Source organism: Apis florea, unplaced genomic scaffold (assembly GCF_048593485.1).
Source record: "Apis florea isolate Af1SG1 unplaced genomic scaffold, ASM4859348v1 contig_2274_pilon, whole genome shotgun sequence".
NCBI lineage: Eukaryota > Metazoa > Arthropoda > Insecta > Hymenoptera > Apidae > Apis > Apis florea.
The window spans coordinates 2883847-2902293 of NW_028256550.1; the positions used below are offsets into that span (position 1 = coordinate 2883847).

General features: G+C 28.5%; 1 protein-coding gene across 1 annotated transcript in view; it reads right to left on the reverse strand.

The window, feature by feature from the left end:
* The window catches only part of LOC100869610 (uncharacterized), a 71333-nt gene that overhangs the window by 45292 nt on the left and 7594 nt on the right, over nucleotides 1–18447 (reverse strand). Inside the window, exon 2 of the mRNA XM_012494003.3 lies at nucleotides 4456–5002. Within this exon, the coding sequence (XP_012349457.2) occupies nucleotides 4456–4486 (31 nt within the window). The 5' untranslated portion in view covers nucleotides 4487–5002. The remainder of the gene's footprint in view (nucleotides 1–4455; nucleotides 5003–18447) is intronic.

The window sequence follows — 18447 nt, forward strand, 5'->3', positions numbered from 1 at the left end:
ATCAAAGGCGAGCATTTGCGCGAGTAGATATGCATATAACGTACATTACCTTGACACACTTTTGAAATTAAAGGGATGCATGTGCGGATAACAAATACTTGGACTCCTTTATTATCCATGATACAGACTAAAATACTTTTGTAATTATACAAAGACAAGAGACGAATTGAATCCAAGATTTCATTGCTCAAAGTTATTAGATCAATAAATGTGAAATCTTCTTTTTCCTGGAATATTAAATTTAATTTATTAAATATTAATAAATGTTAAAAAAATATCGCGAAAATAATTGCTGAAAGCCTAAATGCATAATCATTTACATTTAGAACATTTATGAATATTACAATATTTCAAACAACGTATTCGTTTAAATGATTTTTTAATAATTTTTTAATTTATATGAATTTAACATGAAATATGGAAAAAGTATTTAATATGAGAAAAAGTGCCGTAAAAATCGTTGGAAATATTAGTGATGAAAGGTAATATGAATATCAAGATGTTTCAAATGACGCGAATAATATAGAAAATATTAATAATATAACGTAATATTTTAGCATGGATTTTAAAAAAAGGAGAAAATAATTTAGAAATTATTGAAAACATTTTGGAAAGGAAAATGTAATTTAAAATTACAATTATTAAAAATAATTTTTTATATCAATTTTTAAATTTTTATTGCACAAATTTAAACGGAACGATAAATATCAGGAAAATTGTCGAAAATATAAATTCAACATTCAAAACAGAGAATGTAGATGTCAAAAAACAATCAACGTTGATTTATGAAATTCAAAGAGGATGAGTTTTATTAATAAATGAACAAAGTGGACTAATCTCGTTAATGTTTTCCGAGACATGAATAAGTGATGTGTGCCTTACAATAATCAATAGGAAAAATAACGTTCCATGTGAAATTATTTTATTATTATTCTTTGATGTTTTTACATAGAGAAATTAAGAAAAATAGAAAAATTTTTAGTTAAGAGATATCGCGTATATTATCAATGATAAAAATGATTAATGCTTATAAAAAGTTTAATAGAATTTCGTGGAAATTCTTTTGATTGAAAATGTTTAGGATTTTTTGTAGAAATTATAACATTCAATTATAACACTTTGATGTGTAACATGTATAGATATTCGCAATTCTTTTAATCCTATGTAATCCATGGAATCTATTTGGATAAAAATTAAATTTTTTAATTCAAATACACTTTCAGATATATAATAAATTAATTAATTATTATTTTAACTATAATGTTTGAATAATGAAATAGTAAAAAAAAAAAATTGAGAATATCTTCATAATTTTTGAAAGTTTAAAACGTTGAAAGAATTTGAATGCGATGACAATAAAAATTCTGAATTTTTTAAATTAAATTTAAGTTGACATTTATATATAACACATCGACCATGTCCTATTTCTGCAGCAAATTATACGTGTTTCCAATATCCACTGCCAGACTTCTCTACTTAACGATCCTCTTTCTTACGAATTCTTTCTTATACCCTTATATCTATATATTACATACCCCTTTCTTTCTTATATTCTTTCGTATATATATATATATATATATTTTTTTTCCAACTTTTATAACACTTTTGAAATTACAGTTCTATAAATTGAAACTTATATTCACTTGAAATATTATTGCTTAAAATTTTCTTACATATAATTGAAGTATAACTTCGATATTATTTCTTTATATAACTAAACTTCGAAAAGGAAAAGATATAAAATCTTATATCGCTCAAAGAAATAAAAATACGTATTTCTATCTATCTACCTCGAAAACTTTTCTCTATTTTCCCTTTTTAGTTTAATTTCGACTATTATCGATTCGATGGTATCAAAACGAGATAACAATAAATGATAATATCGTGGAGGATCTCGATTTTACCAGGAAATTCGATATAAACACAATGCAGGGATAAATCGACGGGTTGGAATCATCATCGATAGGGGTGTTTACGGTGGGGTTTATCGCGCCGTTTATATCGAGGCCTGGCTGTGATCGACAGCCAAGTCCATTAATCAACGCAAACTCGATTAAGAGTCACGAAACGGTTCTCTTTCAACCCTGATTGTGCGATCCTCTTGCACAATCGAAGCCCAAGGGTACGGCACGTTTAAAGATGAAAACGAACGATCGTGGCGCGGTGTAATTGGAATCTACGAAATTTGTCGAGGTGTAAAATCGGGCTGATTCGAATTTATCGATAGAAATTAATTAAGGGATTAATTTCAGTCTAGCGGGAATGTTCGAGAGGGTGCATAAATATTTATAGAATTGTTGAAACTTCAATTAATTAAATTAAATAAAGGAATTAAATATTTTATAGTCTAAGCGTTTAAATTGTATTTTGTAAACACAAGATATAAAAAGATGCTATGAAAGAAATTCTGAATTAATTTATTGATTTTTATATATATTCGCTTTAAGGTTGCGTAATTAGATGACTAATAATTTCTTAATAAAATTATTTAATTTCTGATTTCAATAATTTCTTGGTAATAAAATTCTAACTTTGAAATGTAAATCGACGATAAAGTTTTTGAGGAATATTTAAATATACAGATGTTAATACGAAAAATTAAACGAAATAGATTGATAATATTTAAAAATATTTATATATTTAAGAATAAAGTGATTGCGTTCATGCTTGTCCTTGATTGATTTCTACTTGATTTAAATTTTAAATTATTCATTGGTAGAAAATTGTTATTAAAAAAATTGAAATCATATCCTGTTACGTAAAGTTACGAGAAAATATTGCTAATAAATGACTAGTTAGTTAGATCTGCATTGATGAGTGTGCACACACTCGTACGTAATGAGACATAATTCAATTTGCAGCGAGTATTACTTCCCTACGTTGATTAGACGGTATTAATTAATCTAAAGTTCGAAAGAAACTTATCTCTTAGATGTTCTTAACGAGCTTTCATATCATTTAGATATTTTAAATACAATTCTGATATACGAATATCAAAGAAAATTTGTTTCGACTAATATATTTTTTGATCAAAAAAAAAAAAAAAAAAAAAAAACAATGTCTCTTTATCGTTATAGTGATAAAGTAAGGAAGTTTCCTAACAAGAAAAACGTCAGAAAAAGCCAGAGGTGTTTATTTCTTAAACAACTTTCTCCATCGAATTAAGGCGATGAAATGTAATTTTTCTAATGATGAGAAAATGAAATAAGAAACTTTCGTAACGAGAAAAAGTTAGAGACAATTAGATTCTTTTCGAATATTTCTATTACTAAATAAGCTCTCTAGTCCGATCTATCAATGTGATAATAGAATGATTGTTAATTAAATAAAAAATTCGAAAAGTTTAAAAATTTGATCAGTTTAGAATAACTGTTGTTAAACTTTATAATAAACAAACTAAATAAAGAAAGAAACAATAAAACAAATGAAAAAAAAAATTGGAAAAAATCATGATATGATTATTTCAGAATATGTATATATTGAATTTTTCTTTAGATTAATTAAAATAATCCTTCTCAAAAACAATGAAAATAATAAAACACAATACTTCTTTTGCATAATTTCATTAACAACGAAACAAAACACTTTTTCTTAACAAAGATTTAAAAAGAAAATGAACAAATATGATTTTTTTTCAATATTTTGATCGCAAAACTTAATTAATGAAATTTATTTTATGTAATAAGGAGAAATTAAAAATCTGAAATCGATTGTTTTTCTTCTCTATTAATTAATAATAATAAATAATTCCCAAGAATTAATTTCTTTGATTCAGAATACAGACAAGATTGTCGAACAAAAGAACCGAGATCGAGACAAAGGTAAGGAAATAGCGAAACGTCCAAGTCAAAATTGCACCATCCAATCTTCGTATACTAGTCACGTTTCGTACTACGTTACTGCCAACGTTTCGTAAACAGTGAAATTCACTTCGTAGTTTGACTGAATATTTGAATAACGAACGAGAGCATGTCAATAAGTTTGATGAGATAAACTGCGACATTCCCAGACTGTCGACAAGGAAACGTGACCACATTCCGGAAATCAATAAACCGAAGAATAAGCTTAAGAATAACTTGAACAGAAGTAAACATGTTAAATCAAATTTTTCTAGTTTAGCATTGGTATGAAAAAAGATGAATCACAATTGCATTTCTATGTTATGTTACACGCTTGGTTCTTTGTGTAACTTGTTTGAAATTTCTTGAAATTTCTTTTAGATCGTCTAATTCGATGTTTCTAAAATAATAAAACATTCAAATTATAAATCTCAATACCATTCAACTGAAACGTACTCTTCTAAAAAGTTTTATATTAACAACGACGCTTGATCAAAAAATAAAACAAATGTTTAATTATAATTCTAATTATAAACTAATCCCAATTTCTAGAATCGAAATACACTTGCCTCCCTACAACAAATCGATCAAAAAATAAAATAAGAATCCTACTCACCATCCATAGTCATGTTATCTCCTAGCTTCATTTCGATGCTCACTGTTCCGAATGGATCCACGCTGTTCCAACCGACTTGTTTTCAATCGAGCCTTGCTAGATGGGAATACGAACGATTATTTCTCCGCAATGTCACTTTTTCCTTTCTCTCTTGTCCTTAGATAGATATCCAATTGCTAGGGATCCCTAGACGATCTCCTTTTTCCCCCAACGCGATTTCTTCGCGCTTGTTAGGTGAGTGGCTGCCGTGTCGGCGATTACACGCCTGTCTCTTGCCATGGTTAACGTCGTTTCGCGGCAAAATAATCAAATTATCAAACGATTCGACGTTCCACCAGCCTGCTGACACACGGACCAATCGATAAATCGTTACTTCTTCGAATCTTCGCCATGGACCATGATTCTTCCGCTTCCTGTGAGATCATCGTACTTGTCTAAAGGAAATCGAAATTTCTGATCGACTAGATTCGGGTTGGAGCTTGGTTATCTTTCGGGCAAGAGCATTTATCATCGATGTTAGAGAGATTTGCAACTTCTCATCTTGGACCTGTGAAAAGAAAAAAGGAATATTAGTATCATAAATAATTTTACATTTAATTGTACACGTATAGATAATGTCTTGAGCACGTTATTCAATGATTTGATCGAGTATCAACTCTTTTTAAATATTATAATTATATATCATCAATTGTTAGAAAGTATGCTTGCTATATATTCCAGAATATCAAAACTTTGCATACTTTCTGGAGATATATATATTCCTTATGAGCTTTCTAACAGATTTTAATAAAATCTGAACTTTAATAATCAACGTGATAATGATAATACATTTTAAGAAAAATATTTATATATAGAACATCTACTTTCAAAACTTCTTCACGTTGCATCACAAACGAAAGAGTATTTCTCTAACAGATTCCAATAGAAACCTTGTATGAATCAAATATTTAAGAGATATTTAAATTAATTATTCATAAAATAAATTTATTTAAAAAAAAAATTCTAAAATCTTATTAAAGAAACGTATTAAGTGATTTATTATTTTGTTTTTAGTTATAGTAATGAAAGAAGAAGACATATTTATATCCAAAAATCAGAAAAAAAAGAAAAGTTCTTGCCAATCGATCATTAACTAAAACCGAGTTTCACGAATTTTATTTAAAAAAGAATCACGAAGAAATTCGAATCAGTAAATACTAATCGCTTTGGAATAATCAATCGAACCCTTTAGAGGATTCGTTGAAAATTAATCTCGATCCATCGAGCGCGTATAACATCGTTCTTTATTCATCTCTGGCCGACGAATATCCGGGAAACTGGGCCACAGAAACTCAATGGTCCTTCAATTCGGCCAAAGGACACGGCATTATAATCCGTTGTGTTCCAAAGGGACTTAGTGTACTTAATTCGCTCACAACGACCTAAATATGTTTAGGTTTACGTCACACGTGACGCACACATGATTTCTAACACTTTCAACCATGTGCATCGTGACGTACGTAATGTTGATTGACAAGGATCGATGTAGCTATTATTATTACACATCGTCTTTGACGATGCTTTCACGTCGAAACGAATGTTCGCGGTAAAAATATTGGGATTTTGATGCACAGTTAATGTGAAAAGTTTAAGGAAAGTGATTATAAAAAAATCTACAGAAGTTCGAATTATTTGATATATGATTGGGTAGATATGATTACGTTGTAATTTCGAAGTTTTGATATCGAAAAATTTTGATTTTGCATGTCAATATCTTGAGAATGAGTTGTACAAAAGATGGAGTACAGGAAGATAATAGTTTTTGACATGTTGTTTTTATATAAATTTACATTCAAAAAAAAGTAAATTAAAGTATACCGCAGTTCATAATTCTTTATATTAAATAGAAAGTATCTTTGCTAATATAAACAAATTTCATGTAATATTATCACAAGAATAAAAAAACCTATCATTATAATGTTCATTACACAAGTTCATTACAGTGATATGTAAAAATAACATTGTTGATTAAATCAATATTACAAGAAAGAAACGTAAATCCATTCTTCCAACTTCTCATTTTTCATTCGAATATCAAAAATACGAGAGAAATACTCTAAGAAAAAAAAGAGAAAAGAATGTTATTTGTTAATGAAACTTTTAATATTCTATATATATTTCAATGAAGAAGAATCTAGAATGTATGCATAAAGTTGAAAAAGCTTTTTCGAATCGTAAAGTAAATCTTTATAAACAAAGTATCTAACGTGCCGTTCAGATAAGGTTACGCGTTTATTATTTCCGGCTATAATTCTGTTTCCGCTAACGATTCCTGAGCGCAAAGTGGCTAGGAATATAAATTTTTATTTTTATTCATTCCTTCATTCAACAAAGAGAATTTTAATTTGGAAATTTTATATATTTCGCAAAGTTGAGAAATTAATGGAAGGCGAAATACATAAAGTATTTTTAATAAAATTTTATTAACGTTCTACAAAATCCTTAATTTTATATGTCCTTTAAAATATCATTATCGATTAATGTTTCAATAATATTATTTGATGTTAATGATTATTTTTTATCTTTATCAGTAAGTATGTTCGCATAGCTATGCATATGCTTCAACTTGTTATTAAAATAAAAATTATGTTATATTGTTGTTTGCTTTGTTTGCTTTCCATGAAAAGTACTTAGTCTACTTACTAAGAAATAGAAAATTAATTTTCATAAAATTTTCATAAAATAATATTAATCGAAATTTAAAAAATCGAAAGGAAATTCTAACATTTCGCGAGGAAAGAGTATTGCATCTTTTTTCCTTTTTTATAATGTCGTCTGTAAAGTGATAAATATGTTGAGTCCTTAACAGACGATAAAAATGTTATATGACTTCGCCTTTCAAAAATAGCACAACAAAAGGGAGTAGCGCGTTATCACACAAAATTCATAGATATGTTGAAATTTATTCGATACTTGGAATTCTTGAATGTACTTCGTGTCCTGACCTGAATTTCATTTTCAAAATAATTTTCTCTCTTTTTCTTTTATTTTGATAAAGAGAGCAACAACAAACAAGAGAAAAGAAACGTAAGAATGTAAGATTTAAGACACAAAGGATATGATAAAATAAAAAAAATAATAAAGATAATAAAGTATAATAGTTAAGAAAAATAGAATAATAAGAGTAAGAGGAAATCGTGTATAGAAAAGTTCTATAGATTTTTCGTTAAATAATCACCAATTAAAACGAAATTCATCAAACTCTCGGCACGGGTTCAAAATGACCCGTATTGGATCACGTTAATTAAGTCAATATTTATTTTTAATCGATCTCGATAATACAAATCATCATTCCCTTCCCAATCCCTTCATAGAAACTAATCTGATCTTAAACTTTACGACAACTATGTAGAAAATTCCAATTTGAAACAAAAAATAAAACTTCAATACAAAGTTTTGTCTTATTAATATTATATTTGATATACAAAGTTTATAAAATAAGTAAATGCATCTATTTAAAAACATACTTTATAATTTATATTGTTTTATATTTAATAATAACTTTTACATAAGTAATTTTAAATCAAGTAACGATATAAAATAGTAAAATACCAATCATTCCTTACTGAATCATAATCTGTGATTGTGAAGATTTATTACTATACATTCTTTTTTGTAAAGAAATTCACATTTATTTTGTTTTGTAGAAAATAAGAAGACTTTGCATAAAATCAAATATAACACGTATAAAACAAAAAACATAGATTATATACTCTCATTAGAAATGCATTTTTAAAAAGATCAAAATAAAGATATGTATAATCAAAACGAGATTCTACATACGATAATATTAGCAAAAATACTAAATTGTTGTAATAAATAAATTCAAATTACTTTAATAACAATATTCAGCTTCGTCCACTGTTTGAAATATCAAGTCTCATATCGTAAGCATCGAACGAATAAAAGTCAACAAAAGGAAGAGTTATATTAGAATTCTTGTGTCGTTCGTATTTAAGAGACTTCTAGAAAAAGTAGTGCAAGTGGACAAAAACTTCCAGTTTGATAAAGTTTCACGAGAGCTCAGTTCACGTTTTTACTCGGAATGCCATCCCTCAGGATTAAGTTTCGAGGTAAAAATCACTCTGCACAAGTTTAGCAGGCTGCATCAGCAGCGCCCTCTATCCGGTTCAACCATCTTGCATTATGTACCATCTGGTATTCCAACACACTTTTCGTATTCTGCAGACGTACCAAGCTGCTCGTAAATTCAGATCAGCTCCCGTTAAATAACCAAGAAACTTAAGATAGCTTCCTAAGTACGTCGCGTTGCGTTTTGTGCGTCAAGATATACACATTTGGTCGCGAGTGAGAGTTTTCCCTGATGGCGCCAGAGTCGTTGATAAGATGGGGGACCCTAGATCTTACAACATAATTTGAGGATTTATTCGAAGGCTTATCAAACGAACGAGTGAAAAAATATTTTGAAAAGAATTTGAAAATTTGTAAATTGTAAATATCAAATTAAGAAAATTTGAAAATTTTTATTAACAGCAATAAGGAAATGTATTATAATAAGTAATTTTTTCAATGGATATTTTTAAACGTGATAATAATTTGTAAATTTATTCAATGATTTATTGAATGATTATAGTAATTATAGTAATTATTGATTAATTTTAGAGAGAATTTATAAATTATGATTAAGAAAATTTGAATTTTTGAAAGTAACAATGAAAAATATAATAAGTAATAATTGTAATTTAGTGGATATCTTTACATTTGATAGTGATTTTGGAATTTATTCGAAGATTTTTCTGAATATTAATAAGCAGTCTGAGATCTTGGTTGTGGAGAGAATTTGAAAATGAAAAATAAGATTAAGTGAATTAAATTTTAGTTAAGAAAATTAGAAACTTTTGTAATCAAGATAAAACGTACAATAATAGTGAAATTTGTAATTTAATACAAGTAAGAAATAAAATAAGAAATAGCGATTATGAACTTTAAATTGGATATTTTTAAATATTTACCATTCGTAAGCGCGAAATATTTAAATGCGTAGAATCGTATTTCAATATTTAATGTAATTTTTATTCTGTACCATATTCTGAATAATATATATCTATTTTCATCGAGATACTTTAATTCTAGATAAATTAACTCTAGTTAAAAGTATGAAAAAAATTTTCCTTTAAAATTTATATATATATATATGTATTTAAATGTAAGAGATTAATAAGATTTGCCATTGCTAATTCTGCATTCTCTTATGAGAAACAATATCAATATGGAACAAATATTCCAATAATATATTCCAAATGTAATGTATTGGAAAATTATGCGTTCACCCAATATCAACTGATTCTCTGAAACACATGTAATATATTTTGAATGTGCTAATTAATTAATTTGTACATTTTAAAGTAAGCAAAATGATTATACAATTGATTTGAAAATTACACGTACATTATATCACCATAAAATGACACGATTGTTTAAATATGTATACAATTAAAAATTGCAGAAATGCATTTTTAAAATTTTTAAACAATAATTCCAATAATTCTGAATATTTTTCTAAAGAAAGAAGGATTTTATAACAATACATTCATTTAATTAATCTACCTTAAAACACATGACCCATTATATACAACTTTGAATCCATACGATTTCTTTTTCACGATCAACTAACGTAACGTTGAAAATTAGCTTGTCTTCGTGTCTTGAAACGTATACAGAGAAAAACGAGAATCAATCCATTGTCGAAAGAACCGCAGTATCCTCTGATTTCCATTATTAAAAAAAGAATGAGAACGTTAATAACGTTTGTGTTCTTTGCTTTCTTTTCCCTCGATACATCTTTATTAATTAATCAGTGTGCTGCTTATTTTCTTTTTGGTAAATCAATTACATTTGCGCAGGTTATTATTATGAGAATATTTTTTTAAACTCTTATCGACATTTTTATATTTATATTCTTTTAAATAAAATTTAGAAAGAAAATATCCTGTGGTGTTTCGTGCGAGCTTTCGTTTCTCGCACGAAAGAAACTTCACAGAGAAAGGAGAATTTTTTCCTGTAATGTAAAAATTCTTTCCCCATAGACGTTTCTCGAATTAAAAAAGTGCCCCACCCGAAAAATTTCTCTTAACCCACTTTCCTGCCCGCGAAACCCTCGAGAAACAAGAACTTTCTTTCCACTCTCTGTCGTAAAACCCTTAAGGCCGTACAAAGAATACGGTAACCAAGGTGAAACGAAAGAAAGAAAGAACCTCTTGGTTGAAATCACCGAGTCATCAAAGGAGAGGGAGAAAAAAATAAGAGAAAAATCGCGACACATGTGAAGGTTTGGTCGAAAAGCCGTGGCCTTGAACTATTCCTCGACCTCGTCACTTGTTTCCTTGAATTTCTGTACAATATTCTATACTATTCTAAAAAGTAACACCACAGGTTGGACGGATCAGATAAGAAAAGATCTACGCGCATACGAAATGAGTTGAACAGAGAAGACCGAACAAGAAATTACGAGGGACAAAAGGGAATGAAGCGAAAATAGTGGTGGAGTGAAACGAATGTTAAATATAGGGATGGATGAAGCAATCGCGAAAAAGAAGAATAGGATGAAAGAGACAAAGGAAGGAAATTTGCGACATATGAGAGAGGGAAAAGGAGAGGGCGAAGTATGGGGAAGTAAGTGTTGTACCCGAAGGACAGTCTTTGTTTTTAGGATTTGGGAAGATGAGTTTCCTTGGAATCTAGGCTGCTCGATTCGAAATTGCCTTTTTTTTTGTGGTTTAGAAGAGCCAGCTGTGAGAAATATTCAATTAGGGATGGAAGGAAGGATCGAAATCGTAAAAAAATTGCACGGTGGTTTTCTTCTGAAATTTCTTTTTCATCGAATAGCGAAGAGAGATTTCCTTATTTTATTGGAATTGATTTTTGTAAGATTCAAATCAAGACACCAAGTTTTCCATTAGAAACATCTATATATAGACAACTGATGCAGTGCGGCATTCATCTCCAATTTCATATTACTGAATATAATATAAATAAAATTTTTCTTTTCCAAATATTTTAATTTTTCAAAATCGATCTCGGTATTGAAACGATTGTTTCTTTGATAAGTGAAGAATATGCTTTCAAAATAATTAAATACAATACATAAGAAACATACAATAATTTTTAATCGATATTAAAAAAGAACATATACATATATACACATATGATTATGCATAAAAAAAGTAGTGAAAGTAATCTTAAAAATTTATCGAAGAAAAAAAGAAATTATCATTTCAAAACTGTATCATTTTCTATGATTTTGTATAAACGAGCATATGGTTTCCTCGATAAGCAGAAGGAAAATACGAGGGATAAACGATCGTTCCCCTCGGTTGTTTGGGCGTGAAATCGGCGCGCGAAAAGCACGAACTGCATGGAAATTTATAGGCAAAAACTGAGCGCACGCCACTTGACCGTTTATTTGAATATCCTTCGTCGCGAAGACGAGCCCATTCGAGGGATTTTCATGAATTTTAACGCTGTTTAGCAGTGGAAAACGTACGTGTCGGTAATACCATAGGAAATCGTACCACCTGTCAAACCGGATTGGCAAGAAATCGTCTTTTCCTGTTTTCCTCGGTGTTTCCAGTAATCAAATATTAAACTCGTTTTACTCTGAATACGTGTATTACACTTACTTTGTTAAAACAAGTTTTTCTTAGCTGGAAAAAACATGATTTTTCCAACTAAGAAACCGTGAAAATGGAGTATCTCTCGACTGGGAAATTACATGGGCATTTTATGCATAGAAAAAGAATTGGAAAATTTATTTTGAGAGAGTGGTGTTTGAATGAAGTAATAAAAGAAATGAAAAGAATTGTTTTACGGAAGAATCTATTTAATTTATTTACCTTTTCTTATATTATACGTAGATGAAGGAATAATTTTAAGAATAAATATTTGTTTTAAAATTATTTTAAGTATTTTCAAAAGTTAATTTCTTTGTACTTTATTTAAACAATTTTTATTCATAGATTTTCTAATATTGAACAAACTTAAAACTTAAAATTTCGTTATAGTACAAACTCTAATAACACAAAAAATTCTATCTAAACATTTTCCAAACATTTTTATCTAATATTGGAATTCTATTATTCGAATATTATATTTTCTTTACTATCATACAAATAAATTAAATCATATGTCCTTACGATAATTCGTGTATCATAATATTGAAGATATATGTACATTATTTTTTTAATAATTACGAGAAAAATGTTCTGCTATCCGAAAATTTCTTTAATCCTGTTATGGAGATTCTTATTCAATATGTTACTTTTACTTTTATATTCTTGCTCTTCGTTTCCATCTCTCATATCTCAACTAATTTAAGAAATTGTAATATTGGTAAACAGGGTGTAATGTATCAGCAGGGTATTAATACAATTTGAGAGACACATTTGGAGGATCGAAATATTTCTAGAGGTCAAAATGAACAGAAAAGTTAATGTAGGTGGAAGAATGTCGGTTGAGGTTTATTGATTAAGTTATAAGCAATTGAAGTTTAGTATTAGATAAAACATTAGACAGCATTATCTCCAATGCGCTATCGTCTAATAAGCAATTTTTCGTTGGATAAAGATAAAATGTTAAATGTAAATTTAACAAATAAATATCAATCGAAATTTTTATATACCAATTTCTATATTTGAGAATCGATCTTCCAAAGATGTTTCACGAATATGTGTATTAACATTCCGTATAAACTAGAGAATCGTTCGAGAATTTATATATTTTCCTATTAGGATATTTTATATCTATAACAATATTTGCAACGCGATCGCCTAATATTTGCTGAACAAGATTGATAAACGCCAATGAAATGCTATTAGGAATCGAGAGTCGGTGTTAAGAAGTAGATGACTACATATAGATAAAGTTGACCGCGATCGGTTTAAATGGAGACAAACAACGCCAATTTAATCACGAATTGAGGTGTCCAATGGAAAATGCCGTATGAATATCAATTTTGTTTATCTCGTTATTCTTTCTATTTCGTTTATTCCATTTTGAATGCAATGAGATTCCATATCACATTTCCTATAAAGCTTTCTTCGATAATGTGTCTATTTTGTTTCTCATTTTTCGCGCCATTTTTCTTGTTAAAAGATTTAACAATTTGTTTAGAGATAAAGGAGAATTTCTTTTTATTAATTGTTTTATTAATAGAAATAGATATTTTCACAATTTTTCTATAAGATAATATCTGTTTCATCAAGAAGAAATATATTTATTATTTAGTTATTTAATAATTAATTGAAATAACACGTGTGCAATACAATGAGAAGAATTATTGAGAGATTGTAAAAGATTGCATCTTTTCTTAGCGAAAAAATTAATTTTTATTACTTTTATTAAATTTATAAATGCGAATGAGATATTTATTGAAATTCGGTGAGTAAGAATTTATAATTTGCATAATTATAACTTTCGTGTTTCAAGTAATTTCTCATTTATTTTATTAAATTCTTTTCACTCTTCACATTTTACTTGTACATAAATAAGACATACGCGTATCATTTATTAAAAAATAAATTGTAAATCCTAGTACGACACTTGTTTTTTAAAAAAACAATCGCACACGAACCAATTTTCGATATATATATATATTTTGAATACTTTCAGATTATATCTTCAATTGTTTAAGATTTCTAATCTTAAAAAAAAAAAAAATAGGGAGGAAGAGAGAAACTAGAATTTTTCATTCCATAACATAGCTGTTCTAAGAAATATCTACATACGACACGAGGCTGAATCAAAAGGTAAACTGTTACCTTATTTCACTTTTCATTCTCTAAAGCACTTCCGGCTGTAGCATCATCATCATCCACTGGGGTCAACAAAAGCGAGCTGTTTCGAGTGAAGAGGAAAGTTCTTGTGCTAGAAGTCGCACGGTTCTATTCGAGCGAGCGAGATGCCTCAAGAAAATCGATAAGCCCGGCCTTTAACCAAGGACATCGGCTCTCGTGCCACGTATTCTTCGTTTTTTCGTTTTTTTCTTTTTTTTTTTTTTTTTCTTTTTGGATAACGTATTGCTCGGAATAATTACAGAGAAACATTTATTCTGGCGGTATAACAGTCGATATTTAGCGAGTGAGTAACGAGGAGATCGAGAAGATTGATAGGGAAAATGGAATCGTTGATTTTCTTCTTTGTATATTTCAGAATTTTGGGGTAAATGAAGATATGTAAGCATTTAAATGTACATAGATATTTTAAAAATTTAAATATTTGGGATATATTTACTTGTATCTAAATTTTTAATTGCAAGTATTTAAAAGTATAAATAAGTATCAATAATAAAAGAAGCTGCAATTATACGAATAATATATTAATCATTATTAGAAATATCATGAATATCTTTCTTTAAGAGTATATCTTTCTGAAGTCATTAACTTTTAAGTCATACCTACGATTAATAAAGATGTTTAAAGTCACAAATATCTGTGACAATTATAAAATTACAAAAAAAAAAAATAACCATTATAACAAGTATTTTAAATAAATATTTTAAAAGTATAAAATATTATATTTCCATCACTAACAAATTTATATCTCTCTTTCTTCAAAACATTCTGTACAGAGATTCACTAACAAGTCTATCAAAGTACCAAGGAAAGAAACTGCAGAAGCAATTCCCACATCCCAACTAGGTATTGGATCCATTCAGAATCCGCGTTTGCAGCTATTTTAAGAGTCTATAAAAAAGATGCTCGTATAGAAATGTGAATGAGAAAGGATACAAGAACAGATTAAACTAAATTATAATCTGTCTACTAAACTAACAAAATCTAACTATGTTAAAGAATTAAACAAAACCAAGAGACATAGAAAGAAATAAAAGATCCCTTTAATTTTAATAAAAATTAATTAATGCATTATATATACATGCAAATACGTTTATTTCCTTTATTTCAATTAAAAATTCGTTGATTCAGAAAAAAATTGTTTAGAAAAAATGATTTTAAAAAAAAAATCTATTATTTTCTATCACACAATAATTTCAACCTTTTTTCCTAATAGAGTAGATTATAGTTCAAAACTTTTCTATATTTATTTTCCAAATTTTCCTTAATATTATGCAATGGCACGACTTTTAATTCGCCTTCGTTGTATCTATTATTCTTATTTCTAAAAGAAAAAGGAGTACGAATTGAATAAAAAAAAAAAAAAAGTCGAATCGAAAACGTCCTAAAAATGGTCACAGACAAAAATAAAAATGGTCTTTTCTTGAGGGAATAAAGCTTGGGAATCTCTCGCAATAAGAATAAAGAGTACACGAATTTCACACCAAGAAGACGAACTTCTTAAACTCGAGTTAAGTTTATCATCAACGTTGTTGTCTTCGAGAGCACGTGCATTATCTTCATCGATGAATCATGCCAAGAAATAGAAAAGAACGTATATATATATGTATATACACGTGGAAGGAATAACGAGCAAATTCTAAAGCCAATCCCATTCTCTCTTGTTTCTTCTCATCGATCAGATGCACGATATTGCGATAATACGGGTACTTTTAAAACTTGAGAGAAAAAAATATCCACGAAGAAAATTTTTCCCCGGTAAGGATATCTTCGAGGATCCATCGCGAAAGTTAAACGATAGACTTGGAAAGAGCTTGCACAATGGAAATTCAATACATGGAATTTCTTGTTATTCGAAGCTCCATTAACAACTATGCAAATATTTTATCGCTCGAAATGTTTTGCTTTCTATTTTTTTTTTTTTTCTGTAAGCTTTCTCTCGTTTTTTCCCTCCTTTTCTTCTTTTTTTAAACGTGGGTGTATTTTTCGTTCGGTTGAAAAGGTTGGAGCCTCGTCTTTGAGGTCGGGTTTTGAGTTGGTTAGACTTTGAGGTTAGGTTTATCGAGATGATCTTTGTCGTTTCGTATCGAATGGGATGAAAGACAAACGTAAAAGAAGAGAAATGTAATAAGACAAAGATACAAAGAACTACTACTGTTCTATGAATTGTATTATTCTGAAAGAAAAACTGATACAAAACAAAGGCAAATATTAGATATGGATAACGCGTACGTAAAGTATAGGATGAAAACAAATTTGAAAATAGAAAAATATATTCTTTTAGAAAAGATATAGCAATTTAAGACAAAGAGTAAATGTAAAAAGACAAAGATATATTCCATATGAATATACAAAAATAAAAGAAGAAAATATAAAAATATATATATATATATAAAAATTCTTTCTTCTTCGTGAAACTCTAAATTGAAAAATATTAAAAAAAAATTCGACAAATGGAAAAGGATCGATTATACGTGTTGAAAACACAAACTATTCTATACTTTTTCAAATAAATCCCTTCCATTCATTTATCTATCTATTTTTTTTTTTAAACAAAACGAAATTCAATTGAAAAAAAAATATTACAAAGTATCGTATCGAGTAAAAATTTTATATCAATTTGCTAATAATCCTCTACCAATTTATCGACGATTCGTTCGGGGAAAGAGAAAATTATCCGCGAAAACTCATCTCGGTTGCAGTTCAGCTCGATCCAATTACAAAAAGAAGTTTCTCAAACACTCACGACCTTTTTTGGGTCGAGCTACCGCGTATCCGACAGAGGCTTTTATCGAGCCAGATGGCCGACCTTGCACGGATCAAACTACTAGCCTCGAGGATCTTACTCTCCACTGTCGCCGAGCTTTTTCTTCTTTCTGTACACTCGACCGAGGAGTACAGTCACCCTTCGTGAAACGAAGATTAACAAAGAGAATTGTGCATGATTTATTTGCGTCACTCGAGCGGGCAGGCCTTCCATTTCTTTCGTTTTGCTTTTTTTTTTCCAACGTTTTGACATTTGCTATCGAATAAGTGGCCGAATGACGTAACACATTGATAATTGAACGATATTCGATCGGCTGCCCCCTGTAGAGCGTCATACGGATCACGTTATCCTTATTTACAGTTTTATTTTTCGATCGAACGGAGATTGATCTCGAATTAAAATTATTGATAGAAGTCAATGATGGATTATATTGTACATTATGAGTATTCGTGGAATAGTAGATAATTATATAATGCTTAATTATATGAGTAGTATATTCTATTTTTGATGCTCGATTTATGGAAATTGATATTTTTTTTTTTTTTTTTTTTTTTTTTAATACAGGATAATTACGTGCAGAGTAAAATAGTAGTATGGCAATTTTATTTAATTTTACGTGAATAAACAATTGATTTATTCTTTCGAAATTTAAACATTCAAACTTTATTGTAAAAATTAAAGTAGTAATTGGAGGGGAAAAACGATTTTACGATAAGTCCTTTTTCTGTTGATTCAAAATAATTTAACAATTGTCTGGAATCAACGAAGAACTTATTACGATTATTTATTATTATTAAAAAAATAATTCCTTGTTCGAATTAATTTATAAATATGTCTTGCGTTGTTGAAATTCTTCCCCCCTTCCCCACCCTCCCCCCTCCCTCCCCCGATAATGTCACGAATTTTTTCTTATTACTTTCTGAAAGCGTTTATTATCCAGGAATAATTTAACGTATAAACAAAGAATGTCGTCTGATTCTAAATGGATGGATTTATCTTCATAAATCTGGTCGATAAAAAACAGCCTCGTCGGCATGATTATTCAATTAGAAGTTTAAGAGCTTTGTTTTAATTAGAAAAGAATGGATTAAACGAGATAAAAAAAAAACGAATAAAGAGATTAACTAAAATAATTTGTTATTATGTTTTAACTTTTGAATTATGAATTGACTAAATCTGTTACAATTTCTTAAATCTGTCAAGAAAAATGTGCGATTTCTTGATAAAATTTATACAATGATGATGATTTTACATTTAAAGAAAAACTCACGTTAGTATTCTATTTTGAATAAAATTAAAAAAAAAAAAAAAATAAGAAAACAATTTTCTTTCATCTCAAATTATTATGATCGAGATTAATTACCTAATAATTCTTCT